Source organism: Microtus oregoni, unplaced genomic scaffold (assembly GCF_018167655.1).
Source record: "Microtus oregoni isolate MIOR12 unplaced genomic scaffold, Mior012 000103F_ref0000194, whole genome shotgun sequence".
NCBI lineage: Eukaryota > Metazoa > Chordata > Mammalia > Rodentia > Cricetidae > Microtus > Microtus oregoni.
Genome location: NW_024544717.1, coordinates 1,906,656 through 1,921,869, shown reverse-complemented (window position 1 = coordinate 1,921,869; position 15,214 = coordinate 1,906,656). Strand labels below are relative to the sequence as shown.

At 49.3% G+C, this 15,214-nt stretch overlaps 1 protein-coding gene across 11 annotated transcripts in view; it reads left to right on the top strand.

Annotated features, from left to right (window-relative positions):
* Positions 1–15,214, top strand: part of LOC121443265 (serine/threonine-protein kinase WNK2-like) — a 108,596-nt gene that overhangs the window by 80,240 nt on the left and 13,142 nt on the right. For 4 of the 11 annotated variants that reach the window (XM_041644965.1, XM_041644958.1, XM_041644969.1 and 1 more), the window contains 7 exons: positions 5,665–6,485; positions 6,754–6,829; positions 8,565–8,653; positions 8,747–9,426; positions 11,909–12,123; positions 13,091–13,261; positions 14,026–14,124. In XM_041644965.1, the coding sequence (XP_041500899.1) occupies positions 5,665–6,485; positions 6,754–6,829; positions 8,565–8,653; positions 8,747–9,426; positions 11,909–12,123; positions 13,091–13,261; positions 14,026–14,124 (2,151 nt within the window). The remainder of the gene's footprint in view (positions 1–5,664; positions 6,486–6,753; positions 6,830–8,564; positions 8,654–8,746; positions 9,427–11,908; positions 12,124–13,090; positions 13,262–14,025; positions 14,125–15,214) is intronic. The other 7 variants (XM_041644968.1, XM_041644966.1, XM_041644963.1 and 4 more) reach the window with 6 other exon arrangements.

Here is a 15,214-nt window from a genome sequence, read left to right as displayed (position 1 = left end):
ATGTAAATCAATATTTCTCATTATCATATTTTTTGGTGAATACCTTCATGCTTTTGGAGATTTGTTACCACTGGAAGAAGGTCATCTTAATAGTAAAATCCAGTGACATATATGCTGGGAGGAGCTGTGTTCTGGCCAGGAAGATGTGCTCAGACTAGCCTGAGAAGTCGGGGTCCAGTGACCTTACCTGGAAGGCTTACTTTCAAAACGAGGGTCTCTTTACACATTCCACTTTCCTTGCCTTATACACACTCCCTGATCCAAGGAAAGCCCTGTTACAAGGTGGGTAAATTTCAGTGTGCCATGGTATGTCTTCATGGATAGTGATAGGGGCTGAGAGCACAGAGTTAAACCTCACCCTTCATCTACATGCTGAATGACCCTGGGTACTATTCACAGCAAGTTTGTATATGGTAGGGGGGCTGGGTAGAGAAATGGGTGGCAGATGTGTTCATCTGAATTAACTATCCACAGAGAAGGACCAAAAAACTTGACAAGTTATGAAAATTACACTTTTGAAGGCACTGGAAATCTGAAGATAGTGAAAATGTATCAGATCCTAGGTAGTGGGGAACAGAAACTAGATATAAGACCAGTCTTGGCCCCTTTACCACTGAGAGCATCTGAGAGCGTCTGAGTGAGGTTGCAAGTATCACACTAGAGAGAACAGATAAAGTCCAGGCCCTCTGTGTCTACTAAAAACTTAAATAGTATGTATATGTAGGTAAACAGATGGATGAGGGCTGCAGAGTTGGCTCAGTGGTTACGAGTACTTGCTGCTTTTGCGGAGGACCCAGGCTTAGTCCTCAGTACCCACACAGTGACTCACAACTGCCTGTAACTTCAGTTCCAGCAGACCTAACACCCTTGTTTGGCCTCCACAGACACTAGGCACACACATTGGGGTTTACATCTGTGTTACGTATGGGCAATGTATACATAAACTTTAAAAAATAGTTTTAAAAAAAGGAAGGTTGTGGTAGAAGATAAACTCGAAAGGTTGCTGTTTTAACTTCAAACTAAATAGACTTCTGAACAAAGAAAATGATCAGTGCTTAAAAGTCATGATTCACATTCGTTAAAGGATCTCTTTCCAAAGCACATTTAGAATCCTAAACATGAGTGCATCTAGTAACAGAACTAAGCCTGGCATGGTAGCACAAGCCGGCAATCCTAGCTCTGGGAGTCTGAGACAGGAGATCACTAGTTTGAAGCCAGCCTGGGCTATATATAGTAGTGCAACCCTACTTCAAAAAAAATCAAAATAATAAAATCTTTACAGGAAAACAACCCCACTAGAACCAAAAGCAGAAGCAGACAGTCTGCCGCCGTCGTAGAGACCTCCACATTCCTCTCTTAGGAAGAAAAAAACAGCTGTGATAGCCAGTTTGACCTACTTGACTTTATAGATCGTTCTGTGTGGGTGGAATGCACTCTTTATCAGACATGTAGAGAAATTACCCTGAATTATAACAAAGAAATCCAACATAGAAAACGTCAACATTGTACTGATTACCGTCTCTGATAGAACAAAACTGAGAGATGAGTGATTGGTTATCTATGGTGGAAAAAAATAATCCTAAGGAGAGTCAGGATAGTTTGGAATGAACACAGAATAAGATGTGGCTAAAGTTATAAGGAAATATTATAGTACTAAAAAGTTAACAGGACAGCCTTCTTCTTTGAGAAATGAGGACAGTGAATGCAGAATAAATCCAAAGACAGCGAAGCCAAGACAATAAAGAGCAGAAGTCGGTGACATTTAAAATGAACACAAATACAGGATAAATCCAAAGACAGTGAAGCCAGCGCTATAAGGAACAGAAGTGAACAACATTGAAAATGAACAAAATAAGTGAAATCAGATAAAATCAATGAAGCCAGAAACTGGTTCTTTGGGGGAAAAAATAAGTAAAGTTATAAACCTCTAGTAAAACTGACAAAAAAAGATAATAAAATATCAATCTCAGGACTAAAAGAAACATTATAGATAAAGGATAAAGGGTGTTCTTGGAGATAAAGAGCAAGCCCATAGATAAGGACCAAACAGCTGAAATGAAAAGTTAATTCTGCAAAATCCACTGATTGCTAACACTCATCTACTCTGGAAAAATTATACCACCACAGATCTATTAGAAGGAGAGAATCTATAGGTCACATTTCCCTCAAAGACTTCTCAAGACCAGGCAAACACCCCCACATGCTAGCAAGATCTAACGCCAGTTCTATAAAATCTCTTCAAGAAATCATGTCACTGAGCAGATCAGCATCATCCTCAGTTCATTTACAGACTTGAGAAATGGTTCCTGCTTCAGCCGGGGTAGTCTTTTCAGTGAGGATGCCAAATAATGACTTATTCATAGACTAAAAAGTGAACCTCACTCGGAAGGCAGAGGCAGGCGGATCTCTGTGAGTTCGAGGCCAGCCTGGTCTACAAGAGCTAGTTCCAGGACAGGCACCAAAGCTACAGAGAAACCCTGTCTCGAAAAACCAAAAAAAAAAAAAAAAAAAAGTGAACCTTGACCTTAAGCCTCACGTCATATACAAAAAAAATAATTATTAACAAATCAAATATAAAATTTTTGTGTGTGTTTATACTCGCAAGTTTCTTATTTTATTGAATTTAAGTTTTTTTTTTTAAAAAAAATCTATAAAGTACAAAACTCTAACTTTTAGAAGAAAGCAGAGGAAATCTCTCTCTCTTGAGGATTTCTTGACTCAGTGCTGGTCTAGAATTGCCTGGGTTCAGCCTCCAGGACTGCATGCACCAGGCAGATGTGGTAGTGCCCCCTGCAATCCTCTTACTGCAGTAGCAAGGGAATGAGAAGTTCAAGGTCATCCTCGGCTATCTAGTGAGTTCAAGGCCAGCCTGAGACTCCCTCTTAGAAGGAAGCAAGGAGAAGGAAGAAAAAGAAGAAGGGGAAGAAGAAGAGACAAATCAGACAGTGTCAAAATTAAAGCCTTTTACTCTAAATGAGGAAATCCACAAACCAGAGAGAAGTTACCAGCAGCGCATACGACCAGTGACAATTCCCACCCAGCAGACACGAAGAGCTCTAACAGAGGAAAAGGCAAACCATGGCAGCTCAGTTGATGGGCAGGTGCATCACAGGAGATGCTGGATGCCTCGTATTGAGAAGGCAGTCAGTTCATGATGACTCAGTGGGTATACGTGCTTGTCATCAAGCCCAGTGACCCAAGTTAGATCCTGGACCCACAAGGTAGAAGGAAGAGAACTGACTTCCCTGCTCATGCCACGGCATGTGTGCGTGCTTGCCCCAGATGTAAAAACAAAACACAAAGTTTTGGCAAGGATGTGGAGAAATGCGAAGCCCTCTGTACAATCGGTGAGAGTGTAAATTAGTGCAGATATTATAGGAAGCAGCATGCAGATTCCTCAAAAAGTCAAAAGCAGAACTCTTCCATGATTTAGCAGTCCCAATCTGGGTGTGTTCAAGTTAATCAAAAACAAATTCCGAAAGAAGTGTCTGCTCTTCTGTGTTCATGTAGCATCATTTGTAGTAGTCAAAGACATGGAAACAAATGGAATGTTAGCAGATGATTGAACAAAGAAAAATGTGTATACCCAGTAGACTGCTATTGAGACACTAAAAAGGAAATCCTGCCATTGGCAACAACATGAATATGCCTGGGGTGTTATGTTGAATGAAATAAACAATTCACAGAAGCACAGATATGTTGCAACTCTACTTGTGGGAGGTTTCTGTATAGTCAGAATGAGAGAGCAGAATAGAGATTGACAGGGCAAACAGTGGCTGTGCATCAGGTCTAAGGTTTCATTTGGTTACACACACCAGGACCATGCTGTGTATTTGAGCATTAAAAGAGTTGGTTTCATATTAAGATTACCACAATCAGAAGGCCTTTCCACTTCCTCAGGGAGGAGGGAAGGAAGGTTCATGAGCATTGAGAGATTGCCATAGAAGGGACACAATCCCCCACCTTGGAGGTACCTCACCATCCTCTATTGACACCAGAGGTTCTCTATGGCCAGCAGCATCTCTGAGTGTGCACCGAGCTGAACAAGGGCACCTCTGTATCTCTGCCCATGGATAGAAGAGCCTTCTAAACCATGAAAACAAGTATATTCTTTAGAAGACATGCCAGTACCATGAAGACAACAGGAAGGAGAACATGTCAGTTATTGACCTTTGGTGGGGCAGGGATAGAAGATCTGCATGGGTCTGGGCACAGGAGAGGGGCTTTGGATCCTGGTAACTAGCCTACTCCTACTGGCTTTTTATGGTTTTCGTTGTGTGTGTATGAGAGACTATGCATAGGTATGATGTTTGAACATGTCCATGTGGGAGTCTACTTATGTCTGTGTGTGGAGGCTGGATGTTGATGTTGGGAGCCTTCCTTGGTTACTCTGCACTTTTTTTTTTTAATGCATCCATATTATTTTTTGAGAAAGGGTCTCTCATTGAACCTGGAACTTTCCAGTTTGGCTAGACTGGTTGTTCAATGGGCTCCTGTTTCCCCATACCCCCAGTGCTGGGATTATAGGTACATACCACCATGCTCAGCTTCTGGGTAGATGCTTGTGATCTAAACTCATTCTTATGCATGACTGGCACTTTATCCATGGAGGCATCTCCTTAGCTACAGTCTTTCACATTATGTCCTGTCTATAAAAGGGCACAGGGCTTCTGTGAATAGAAGTGAGAAATGATGAGCTTCAAACAATATAGGTTTGAGACATAATCACACCCTGTGCCCTCTCTTTAATTCCCATCATAGTCCCTGTGACTTCCTTTAGAGCTTTGGGTGCTCTAGCAGAATACTGGTGAACTGTGTCTTCATGTGATCCCCTGTAGGCAGAGTTTTTGTTGGAACTGCCTGGCTCCAAAATAAATGCAGAAACTTAATTATAAATGGTCAACCAATAGTTCAGGCTTATTACTAACTAGCTCTTACAACTTAAATTAACCCATTTCTATTAATATATGTATTGCTACATGGCTCATGGCTTTAACTATTCTCCAGCATATCTTGCTCCCTCTGTGCCTCCTGGTGACCTCTCAGACTTTGCCTTCCTCCTTCCTAGCATTCTCTCTGCTCCGAAAATCCTGCCTAGCTATCAGCCAATCAGCTTTTTATTAACAATGAGAGCAATACATATTTACAGTGTACAAAGATTGTTCCACAGCAATCCCCAGGTCCTTCACTCCCCAAATTCTTTTCCAATTCTATGTTCTGAATGTACCAAACACTGGATATCTGATGGATTGGAAGGTTCTGGGTTCCACCTTGCTCTGGGGCATGGATAACTCACCGCTTCCCTCAACCCCTTCACTTTCTAAATTCATGTCCCAGTTTTGTCCAGCATAGACAAACAGCGTGGACAGACAGGTGGTAGAGAAAAGACCATGTCTGACAAGTGCTACAACCACATGGTGGGAAAAGGATGCTATGGGACACCATAGGCTACTCTGTAGGAGCGGAGATCCATAGGTGAGAATCATCCCTTCAGAGCTGATGACAGTGGTCATGACGGAACTGAGTGGTAAACTGGAACTTGGCCTCTTGGAGGAACAAAGATGAGTTTGCAGGAGCCCCAGCCAGGTAGTCAGTGCAGGCAGGAAAGGACTGGTTGAATAGGATCAGGGTAAGTGATGCCAATCATTCCCTTTTTTCTTCTAGACCCAGCGCCCTATCCAGACCAGCTGTCCTTGAAGGACAAACCTAGTTTCCCAGCTGCTCAGCAGCTCCTGAGCCAGGCAGGCTCCAGCAACCCTCCTGGTGGAGCCTCAGCCCCCTTGGCCCCATCTTCCCCTCCTGTGACTACTGTAATCCCGGCAGCACCAGCCACCAGCACCATGCCAGAGTCAGCATCAGGGACTGCTGTGCAGGCAGGGGGTCCAGGGACTCATCAAGGACCAGCCAGTATCCACGAGACCCTCCAGCCACTGGTCGAGACTCACCATACCCAGTGTGCTGCCCAACCCCTCGCTACTGGTCAAGGACCTTGCACCCCAGCTCCAGAAGCCTCTCGCTGCTCCGCAGGTCTGGGGGAGCCCATTTCAACCAGGGATGTCAGCACTCTAGGGGAGCCCTTGCCTGCTTCAGTGCCAGAGCCCAGCCCCCCCATTGGGGCCGCACAGCCTGTACAGGGTCAGCCACCACCCTCACTGCCCATCACGGTGGGAACTATCAGCTTGGCAGCTCCCCAGCTCCCCAGTCCCCCTCTAGGGCCTACTGCTCCCCCACCACCACCCTCAGCCTTGGAATCAGATGGGGAAGGGCCACCCCCTAGGGTGGGCTTCGTGGACAACACCATCAAGAGCCTGGATGAGAAACTGCGGACTCTGCTCTATCAGGAGCATGTGCCCACCTCCTCGGCCTCGGCTGGGACTCCCATGGAGGCAAGTGATAGAGACTTCACCCTGGAGCCCCTGCGAGGAGACCTGCCCTCAGCTTTGAGTGACAGGACCCCAAGCCTCACCCAACAGGCCCAGCCCTCAGTGAGTAGCTTGACTCACTCCAATATCCCCTCACTGGCTAGGACTGGATGTGGGCAGGCATCCCAGCTATGCAGGGCCTGGCTGGCTCTTGGTGATGCACCCGTGGTGTGTGGTGCCAAGCAACTCAGCTCAATTTGTTCATATGAAAGAGGCAGGGCAGGTGAGGGACAGTTCCAGCCATAGAGGGGTCACAGATCAGTGGTTTAGGGTGTAGTTCCTAAGATGTTGATAAGCCAAGCTCACAGTTCTTCCATTTTTCTTCTTCCAGTTGGAAAAGTCAGAAACGGCCCCTGCAGGATGGGCCCTGACCCAGCGGGAACAGGGTGCGTCTTCTCCAATGACAGGTAACAACTCAAGGTCAGAGTAGTGCCAGCTACACTCTGCAGGTGCCGCAGTCCTCCTGGAGCCCAGAGCCTTCGTGCTTTGGGGGATGAAATAGCCCACAGAAGGAACTGCTCTCACTGTCCCTGTCTGGCAAAGTGAAAGTTAGAAGAATAAGGAAGTGGGGTGCTAGTTGGACAGCTAAGGTTGTGGAGAGCAGCCCAGACCCGACTGCTTTCCTCTCTTCTGTACCCCTTGAGGGGGACTTTTGCCTAGGTTCATGGTTTGTGTGGTATAGATAGAGGTCAGAGGTTAACTTGTGGCAGTGGCTTCCCTCCTTCCATCATGAGAGTCTTGGGTCATCAGACTTGGTGGCAAGTGTCTTAACCACTGAACTATCTCACCAGCCCTTTTTTTTTTTTTGAAATACCTGTGTAGCCCAGGCTAGCCTTGAACTTGCATTGATCCCTGCCTCAGCCTTCCGAGTTCCTGAGATCACAGGGTTCTTGGTTTGTTACCAAACATTTGAGTCTCCACCCTAGGGTCTGATCCACCTTCTAAGGTGCCAGATTTCCTCATCTGGATTTCTTAGGGATTGGCAAGGTAAGAGTTATTGTCAGTACCAGATGGCCCCCCTCAGGTCTAAACTGCCTTTGTAGTGAGAGGTGCAGTTCAGCTCCACCTGGTGGACCCAAGGGGCAACTGTGTTGATTCCTAGGCCAGTGCTTTAAGGGATCAGATGTAGCACTTCTGTTGCCCTTAACCCAGTGCCAGCCTTGAGCTCAGGTCAGCATCCCAGATCTTTTATAGAAGATATTAGAGCCTCTGTATCATATAAGGGGTGTTACCAGTCACAAATTCACATGCTTCTCAGAGTTCAGAAGTCATGGTAGGCAGTAGAGGGATTGTTCCAGAAGACTGACTCATGATTCAAGTCCAATCAGGTGAACTTCATAACAGGAATGCAGTTGGCATGACGTCAGCCCCTTGTCCCTGGAGGTATACAAAGATGAGGAAGGGGATTAAGTCTTGCCTCTAAATTGAGGACATAATAGAGACTGGATTCAGGTCTCCCAGAAATGTGCGGTTCCTATATAGAGTATACAAAGCACACTTATGTGAGTCTGTGTGTCAGTTTATGGTCTGTCTTGGTGTGTGGTGGCTCCCCAGTCCTCCTGGAGGCTTCATTAGCATATGTGTACCCCCAACCCCTGTAGCATGTGACCCAACTCTTACCCCTCCCCCCTGTCTGTGACTTTCCTCTACTGTAAAAGGGTCTCTGCTCCCACACACTTCTCTCTGGACTTTTCTCCATAGCTCTTCATAGCAGCCCGAGAAAGCTTGCCAGAAACATTGTACTGTCCCACGCTGAAAACGGGAGTGGGGTGTGTGTGTGTGTGTGTGTGTGTGTGTGTGTGTGTAGCAGGTATTCCCTAGCTAGACCCCGCAGATGTAGGGCTGGGATCTGCTCTACTGCATCCTCTGAGATCTAGAAACTGTTTCATCCACCGAAGTCGGAGTGCCCAAAGCAAGAGTGCTCCATCCAACACCTCTTCCCTTCCCCAGGCTTGTGGATGTCCTCCAGGATGTGATGTCCCCAAGATAGGGCACCACAATGCATTCTCAGTCTTCAGGACCCCTGGAATGTCACCCCTCCCTGCCCAGCAGCCACACTCTCACGGCGTGGGCCTCTGGGCTGTAAGCCATCCTTTACTATTCTCTCTCTCCAGCCTCAGTAATGCTGTCATGTTCCTACAGCAGAGTCATCTTCCAGCAACACACTGGGTTGTGACAGTGACACAGGGCAGGTGGCCTCAGACTCCCCCTCAGCACCCAGTGCCCCCCAGGTAAAGGAGACGCAGCACACACTGACCACAAGGGGGCAGGGCTCTCTAACCTCAGCTGGTTCTCATGCACTCTTCATTTCCACCATTTCCTAGGATGCCCCTGCTGCTTCCATCCCTACACACATGGATCCCAAAGATCAGAACAGTAATGTTCCCAGAGAAGCCTTGGTTGCATCTGTGCAGAGTTGCCAGGGGACCATCACAGAAGGCAGCCCAGCCCAGATGCGTGGCGCTCGGGTCTCCGGGTCCCCTCATAAGCGACTAGGACAGCCGGACAGCAGTTCTCCAGCCAAAACTGTGGGCCGCTTCTCCGTGGTCAGCACGCAGGATGAGTGGACTCTGGCATCGCCTCACAGCTTGCGGTATTCTGCCCCACCCGATGTCTATCTGGACGAGATCCCCTCCAGCCCTGATGTCAAGCTGGCAGTGCGGCGGGTGCAGACAGCCTCCTCCATTGAGGTTGGCGTTGAGGAGCCTGCCTCCAGTGACTCTGGAGATGAGTGCCCGAGAAGGAGGCCCCAGGTGCAGAAACAGTCCTCCCTGCCGGGTAGTAGCGGTGTGGCAAGTGACTTCGTGAAGAAGGCCACTGCCTTCCTGCACAGGTCTTCAAGGGCTGGCTCGCTGGGCCCTGAGACACCCAGCAGGGCAGGTGTCAAAGTCCCTACCATCAGCATCACCTCCTTCCACTCCCAGTCATCCTACATCAGCAGTGACAATGACTCAGAGTTTGAGGACGCAGACATAAAGAAGGAACTGCGCAGTCTGCGGGAAAAGTACGTTTTGGGGGGCATGGCTCACCCCGCCAGGTGTGCATGTAGGGAGCTCACCTGGATAGCTTGAGGGGCACAGCTCCCTTGACCAGTATGCAATGGTGAGGCTCGCCATCATCTGGGGGCAAGGCTCGTCTGGCTGGAGTGGAGCTCACCCAGCCAGCATTGGGAGGGGATGGATGCTTAGGGAGGGCTCATCTGGCTAGGCTGGGCCTGGTCAGTAATGTTGGCTGAAGTTTAGTCCTGGCCATGAAGTGTCCACTGGTGGGTGCTAATCAGAGCAAGGGAACAGTGCAGAGGCCTTCCACCTTCCAAGCTGAGGAAAGAGGCCCCATCTAGGATATCATTGCAATGGGACAGCCATGCTCTGCCACCTGCATGATTTCTGACTCCTCTGGGTGGCAAATCACCCCTCCTTCCTCTGTCACCTCCGCGAGGACATGCTAGGAGTCAGGAAACCTGTACCTTCTTCAACCTTTCCTCCCTGCCCTCCTTCCCTCTCTATTGATTTGCCTCCCCCATCTCATAATCTGTCTTCTCTGCTTGTCTCTCACCCAGAAAGTACTCATTCTGCCCCTCTGTGGTCAGGGATCACTAATGCCCTAAGCTCTCCTTTGGGGAGGGAAGGTGGATTTTAACAGGAGCTCCTGTGATGGGGCCCATGAGACCCCACCAGTGACTGAAGAGCAGAGATTTATTGCAGCTGTCTAAACAAGCTCAGGAACTACCCTGAGAGGAGGACAGTAAGCCTACAAAGTTTGTGCAAGATTGTGTGGAGGGCAGGGCATGAAGACTGCCAGTCTTGGGACTCCTGGCAAGGTCATCCCAAGTGATCATAGTGGAACTTTTGTTGAGGTGAGAAAGTAGAGGAGTGGATGCCACCTGAGACCCCAGAACAGATCTATGCTCAGAATCTGGAAGAAGGGGTCGTGTCCACTGACCCAAGCAGCCCCATAGGTATCCAGCCTTCCTCTGGAAATACTGCTGTCTCTCTTCACATTTGCAGGGAGAAGACCACCTCCACTTGGTGTTTATTAGTTGGTTTGTGTATGTGTGAGTGTTCATGCGTGTGTGCACTCGTATGTGTTAGTGTGTATGTGTGCATGCACAGCTCTGTGTGCAAAGGAAGAGCTCAGAGGTCAAAATCAGGTGTCTTGATCATGCCCTCCCCTTAGCATTTCACTGAACCTGGGGTTCACAAATTTGTCTAGACTGCCTGGCCTAAATCTTCCCGTCTCTCTCTCCAGTGCTGGGATTGCAGGTGTGCTGGCAACCCAAACACATGTCTTCATGATTGCATGGCAGGCATTCTACTGACTAGATCCTGGATATTTTATTTATTTGCTTGATTCTTTATTTTTATGTGTGGGTTAGGTATTTATTTTTTCATTCAGGTATTTTACTGACTGGATCTTTGATATTTTATTTATTTGTGTGGGTTTTTTGTTGTTTGTTTTTGAGCTAAAGTCTTTTTTAAAAAAAATATTAGAGAACTAGGCTTAACACCTCTTCTACAATTCAGTACTCTGGAGATTGAGCTAGGAGGATTGCTGAAAGTTCAAGGCTAGCCTAGGCTGCATATTGAGCCCCAGGCCAGCCAGGAGAACACAGAGAAACCCACTTTTAAAAGATTGGCCATCATGAAGATACAGGAGAGAGGTTAGAATTTATCCTCTCAATTTCAACTGTGAAAAACACCTGTTTCCCCAACACAAGAGATGGAAGAAATATTCTAGGTCCCATGTTGGGGGATGGTACCAGGCCTCCTAAGTGCAGTGAAGTTCAGCTCCTTCAGGAGAGTAGCAAGAGATGTGGCTACTGCATCCTTCCCTCCCGCTGTCCTAGAGACTTCCCTGCCTACACCTTGTTCCACCAGCAATCTACCTGCCTTCCACCTACATCATAACCATCACGGTAGCCCTCCGCAGTGGCCCAGTGGAACAATATGCCAGTCCCAAATCTCATATGATGCCGTCCCTCCTCTAAGTCAGCTTCCTGCTTCTGCAGTTGCCTTGCATGGCAGAAATAACACACCTTGTCCCAATAAACAGGGGTAGGACAGCTGTGCATGGTGCCACACACCCATAACCCCAGCCCTTGGGAGCTAGAGGCAGGAGAATCAGGAGTCAATAAGCTTATCTTTAGCCACATAACAAATTTGAGGTCAGCCTTGGGTACAGGAGACCCTGTCTAAGAAAGAAAGAAAGAAAGAAAGAGATGAAGGAAGTTTTGATTCTACTAATTTTCCCGATCTGCTCTGATACCTAGGGTTTTCATTACAAGTAGAAGTGTGGGTGCGGAGTAATGCCTGCCTCCTTGACTATGGAGACAGTTCAGTGGTCATGATTCTGGATGTCTGAACTTGAACTGTGTCCTTCACCTTGTTCCCACCTGGCTTAGTGCTGTTGAAAGTCTGCAGACAAGGTAGCCCCGCCTTTCCCCACAGGGGAAGCCCACCTGCCCTGCCTCCTCTCTCCTGCTCCAGGCATCTGAAGGAAATTTCTGAGCTACAGAGCCAGCAGAAGCAGGAGATTGAAGCCCTGTACCGCCGCTTGGGCAAGCCACTCCCTCCCAACGTGGGGTTCTTCCACACAGCACCTCCCATGGGCCGCAGGAGAAAAACCAGCAAGAACAAACTGAAGGCTGGCAAGCTACTGAACCCCCTGGTGCAACAGCTCAAGGTCGTGGCCTCCAGCACAGGTCTGCTGCTTCTAGGGGAGGATGTACCTGGGCTGAGGAGGGAGGGTACTCGGGGACCCCAAGTTAGCCTGAGAGGCTAGCTATGGGTTGGTGCAATATCTCCAAACCTGCAAGAGTGTGTGGGGTTTTCTTTTTCCTGCTCCTCTTTTACTGGAGCTGAGGGTCTTTGTGAGCCCATGGAAGCCCCAGGCCTCCACACTAGTGCCAGATGGAAAGGCCCGTGTGAGAATAGGGGGCTATTCAGAGCCAGGCCTTGGCCCCATTTGGAAGGAAGGAGCCAGTCCTGGGCCACGTTGTACCTAGGAAGCCCCAGGGCACCCCATCCCTGCACTTCCATGCAGGATACAGCCTGGAATGGATGGAAGTGACTGCTTCCTCTGACCTCCTGCTTAGTGGATATCAGGTGGCTGCCTTTGTGGGCAGGGAGATGATGGGTTGTTCTTCAGGCCTTGCCATAGTGGTACCCAGTTCCTGGTGCTGCAGGGGCTAGGCACCAGTCCGTACCCTTTGCATGTTGGGGTTCCTTTGAGGCTTCCAGAGCTGTGCTGCAGAGTCTGCTCTGAGCGGGGAGGACCCATAAGCCCCAGTACCAAGTATGACACTAGTGGGAAGGCACTAGTGAATTACCTGCAAGCACTCCCTAATTTGAGCCACCTGTACAAGTGATACAAACCCAGTGCCGGTCCCAAAGCTGAGAGGAGACACTGCACAATGGCTACCTTGAGCCCACACCTATTACCTTCCACAGCATAGGTCTGGCATGGCACTGGGGGTTAGTAAAGGGGATGCTTTCTTTGATTAGCCCCAGCACTTTAGACCAGAATCTTGTCTGTGTACCGGTTTTCTTAAGGAGACTCAACTTCCTCAAGGTCACCCAGCCAAAGAGTAGGAAGCCACCCCAGCCACACCCTTCCCTGCCCCTTGGCGCCTCATGGTGCCTGTCACCTCTTCTCCCCCCCTCGCCCAGGTCATTTGTCTGACTCCAGCAGAGGCCCTCCCACTAAGGACCCTGCCCACGCCAGCACGCCCCCGGGCACCAAGGCAGTTCAGACCCAGCAGCCCTGCTCCGTCCGGGCCTCCCTGTCCACAGACATCTGCTCCGGTTTAGCCAGTGATGGAGGCGGAGCGCGTGGCCAAGGTGATTTCCAGCTTGCCTGTCTCCAAGCATGTGCCAGCCACGTAGGGCCTCAGTGGTGTCCCAGGAGCACGCCTGTGTGTGTAGAGGGGGCCAGAGCTTTATAAAGAACAAACAAAAGAAAAAAAAGGAAAAAAATGTAAAGGTGTAGTCTTTGGGCACAAAGAATGGAATTGTCCCGCCATGTAAGCGGCTCAGAGGCAGGTGTGATGGGTTTGCTAAAGTGGACCTCAGGAAGTGGCCGGGACCAGGAGGGATCAGCCCGATGACTTGGGAGGGAACAGGGCCTGGCATCTTGCTGTGTTCTGCGATGCCCGTTCCTAGGCCTTGGCTACCCTGCCCTGCCCGCTTCCCACAGCAGAGCCAGACGGTGGTAAACACCGGGTCCTTCCAAAGTCCACAGGACGGCTAGGGGACAAGGGCTCAGCTCTCAGGCTGGGATGTCTGCTCATCACTGCCGTGGACGGCAGCAGCTGCTCGATAAGGCGCTTTCCTGTCCTCACCATCTCTGTCCAGAGAAATCATGGTGACTGATAAAGGTGCCCCACCTGCCCCACCCCTCCTCCTCCTCCGGGCCGCTTCTCTTCTGCTCCTACTGTTGCCTCCTCCCATTCTGTGGTCAGTGGCTTTGGTGCTTGGGCTGGGCTAGATGGAGCCATGGATGTTAAGTTACAAGGCTGGTGTGGCTGTTGGTGTGGAGGAGGAATCGCAGCAACCTGTACTTGATAAGTGTCTCTCTGTTTTCTTCCCTTTATATTCATTTGCAGGCTGGACGGTTTACCACCCAACGTCTGAGAGAGGGGCCTATAAGTCTAGTAGCAAGCCTCGTGCTCGATTCCTCAGTGGACCCGTATCTGTGTCCATCTGTCTGTATTTGTTCTTTTGTATTTTCCCACCTCCTGGCCCTTGGTTTCTCCCCTCCCCACCCCGTCTTCATTACCTATCATACATTTCATAGGATGCCACTCCAGCCCTTGAAGTCACCTCCTCCATGTAAAAAGGTGGACCCCACAAGCCTTTCCTACCACACACAGTGTCCATAGTCACCCAGCTACAGTCAGCTGTGTGCATGCTCTTGGCTGCGCCCAGGCACCAAAATCATGCGCAACAGCATACCTACCTCTCCCGTGGCCCCTCCACCACATACACCAGGGCATTCTGCACCCTTCCCATCACCTCATTCCTTTTCTTTTCTTTGGATGTTGGACGTAGTTTTCTGTTGTAATTGTGGCCAGCATACATGTCTGCTGTCTCCCAGTTCCAATGACAACAAAAAGACAACCCCAACCTTCTCCAGATACCCAGTGTGTTACACACGTACCTGGACTCCCACAATGTGCATGTAGCAGACCGATGACAGCTCTGATGTCCCTGGAGGGTGTGACTTCTGTGTAGGGCCAAAGGCCAACACCCAGCCCCATCTCCACCCTCTTTCCCACTCCCTGCATGTGGAGATGCTAAGAATGTGCTTCAGGGTTCTCGGGGGTATAAACCAGTGGCACAGCCCTTGCCTAGCATGCAAAAGACAGGCCTCAGGTCCCATCCCCTGTACTGTGAAACAAAGGACTTGTTCCAACTAGGGCTTCCTGGCCCTCTACCCTACCATGCAGGGTAGTCCCCTCTGCCATCTCTCCCTACCCTCTGCTCACGCCAACTTAGAAAGATTGATAGATACCTGCCCCATTCCACATAGTTCATGCGTTGGAGCCTGCATTCTGCCTGGGTCCCCGTTCTTTCCCACCCAGCTGGGGCGCTCTGCTCCGTAAGTCTTCAGCTGACCCATGTGATGTGAGGGATAAAGCCAGTGAGGCAGCTCCTCCCCCTTCCACCAGACTCACACCTAGTGCCAGCCTCCCTCACATATACTGGGACACGTTTCTAGTACTCAGGATGCTCACCTGCTGGGACCAACTCACCCTGGTGCGACTTGTTTTTAGCCCTCACGATGATTGGCAA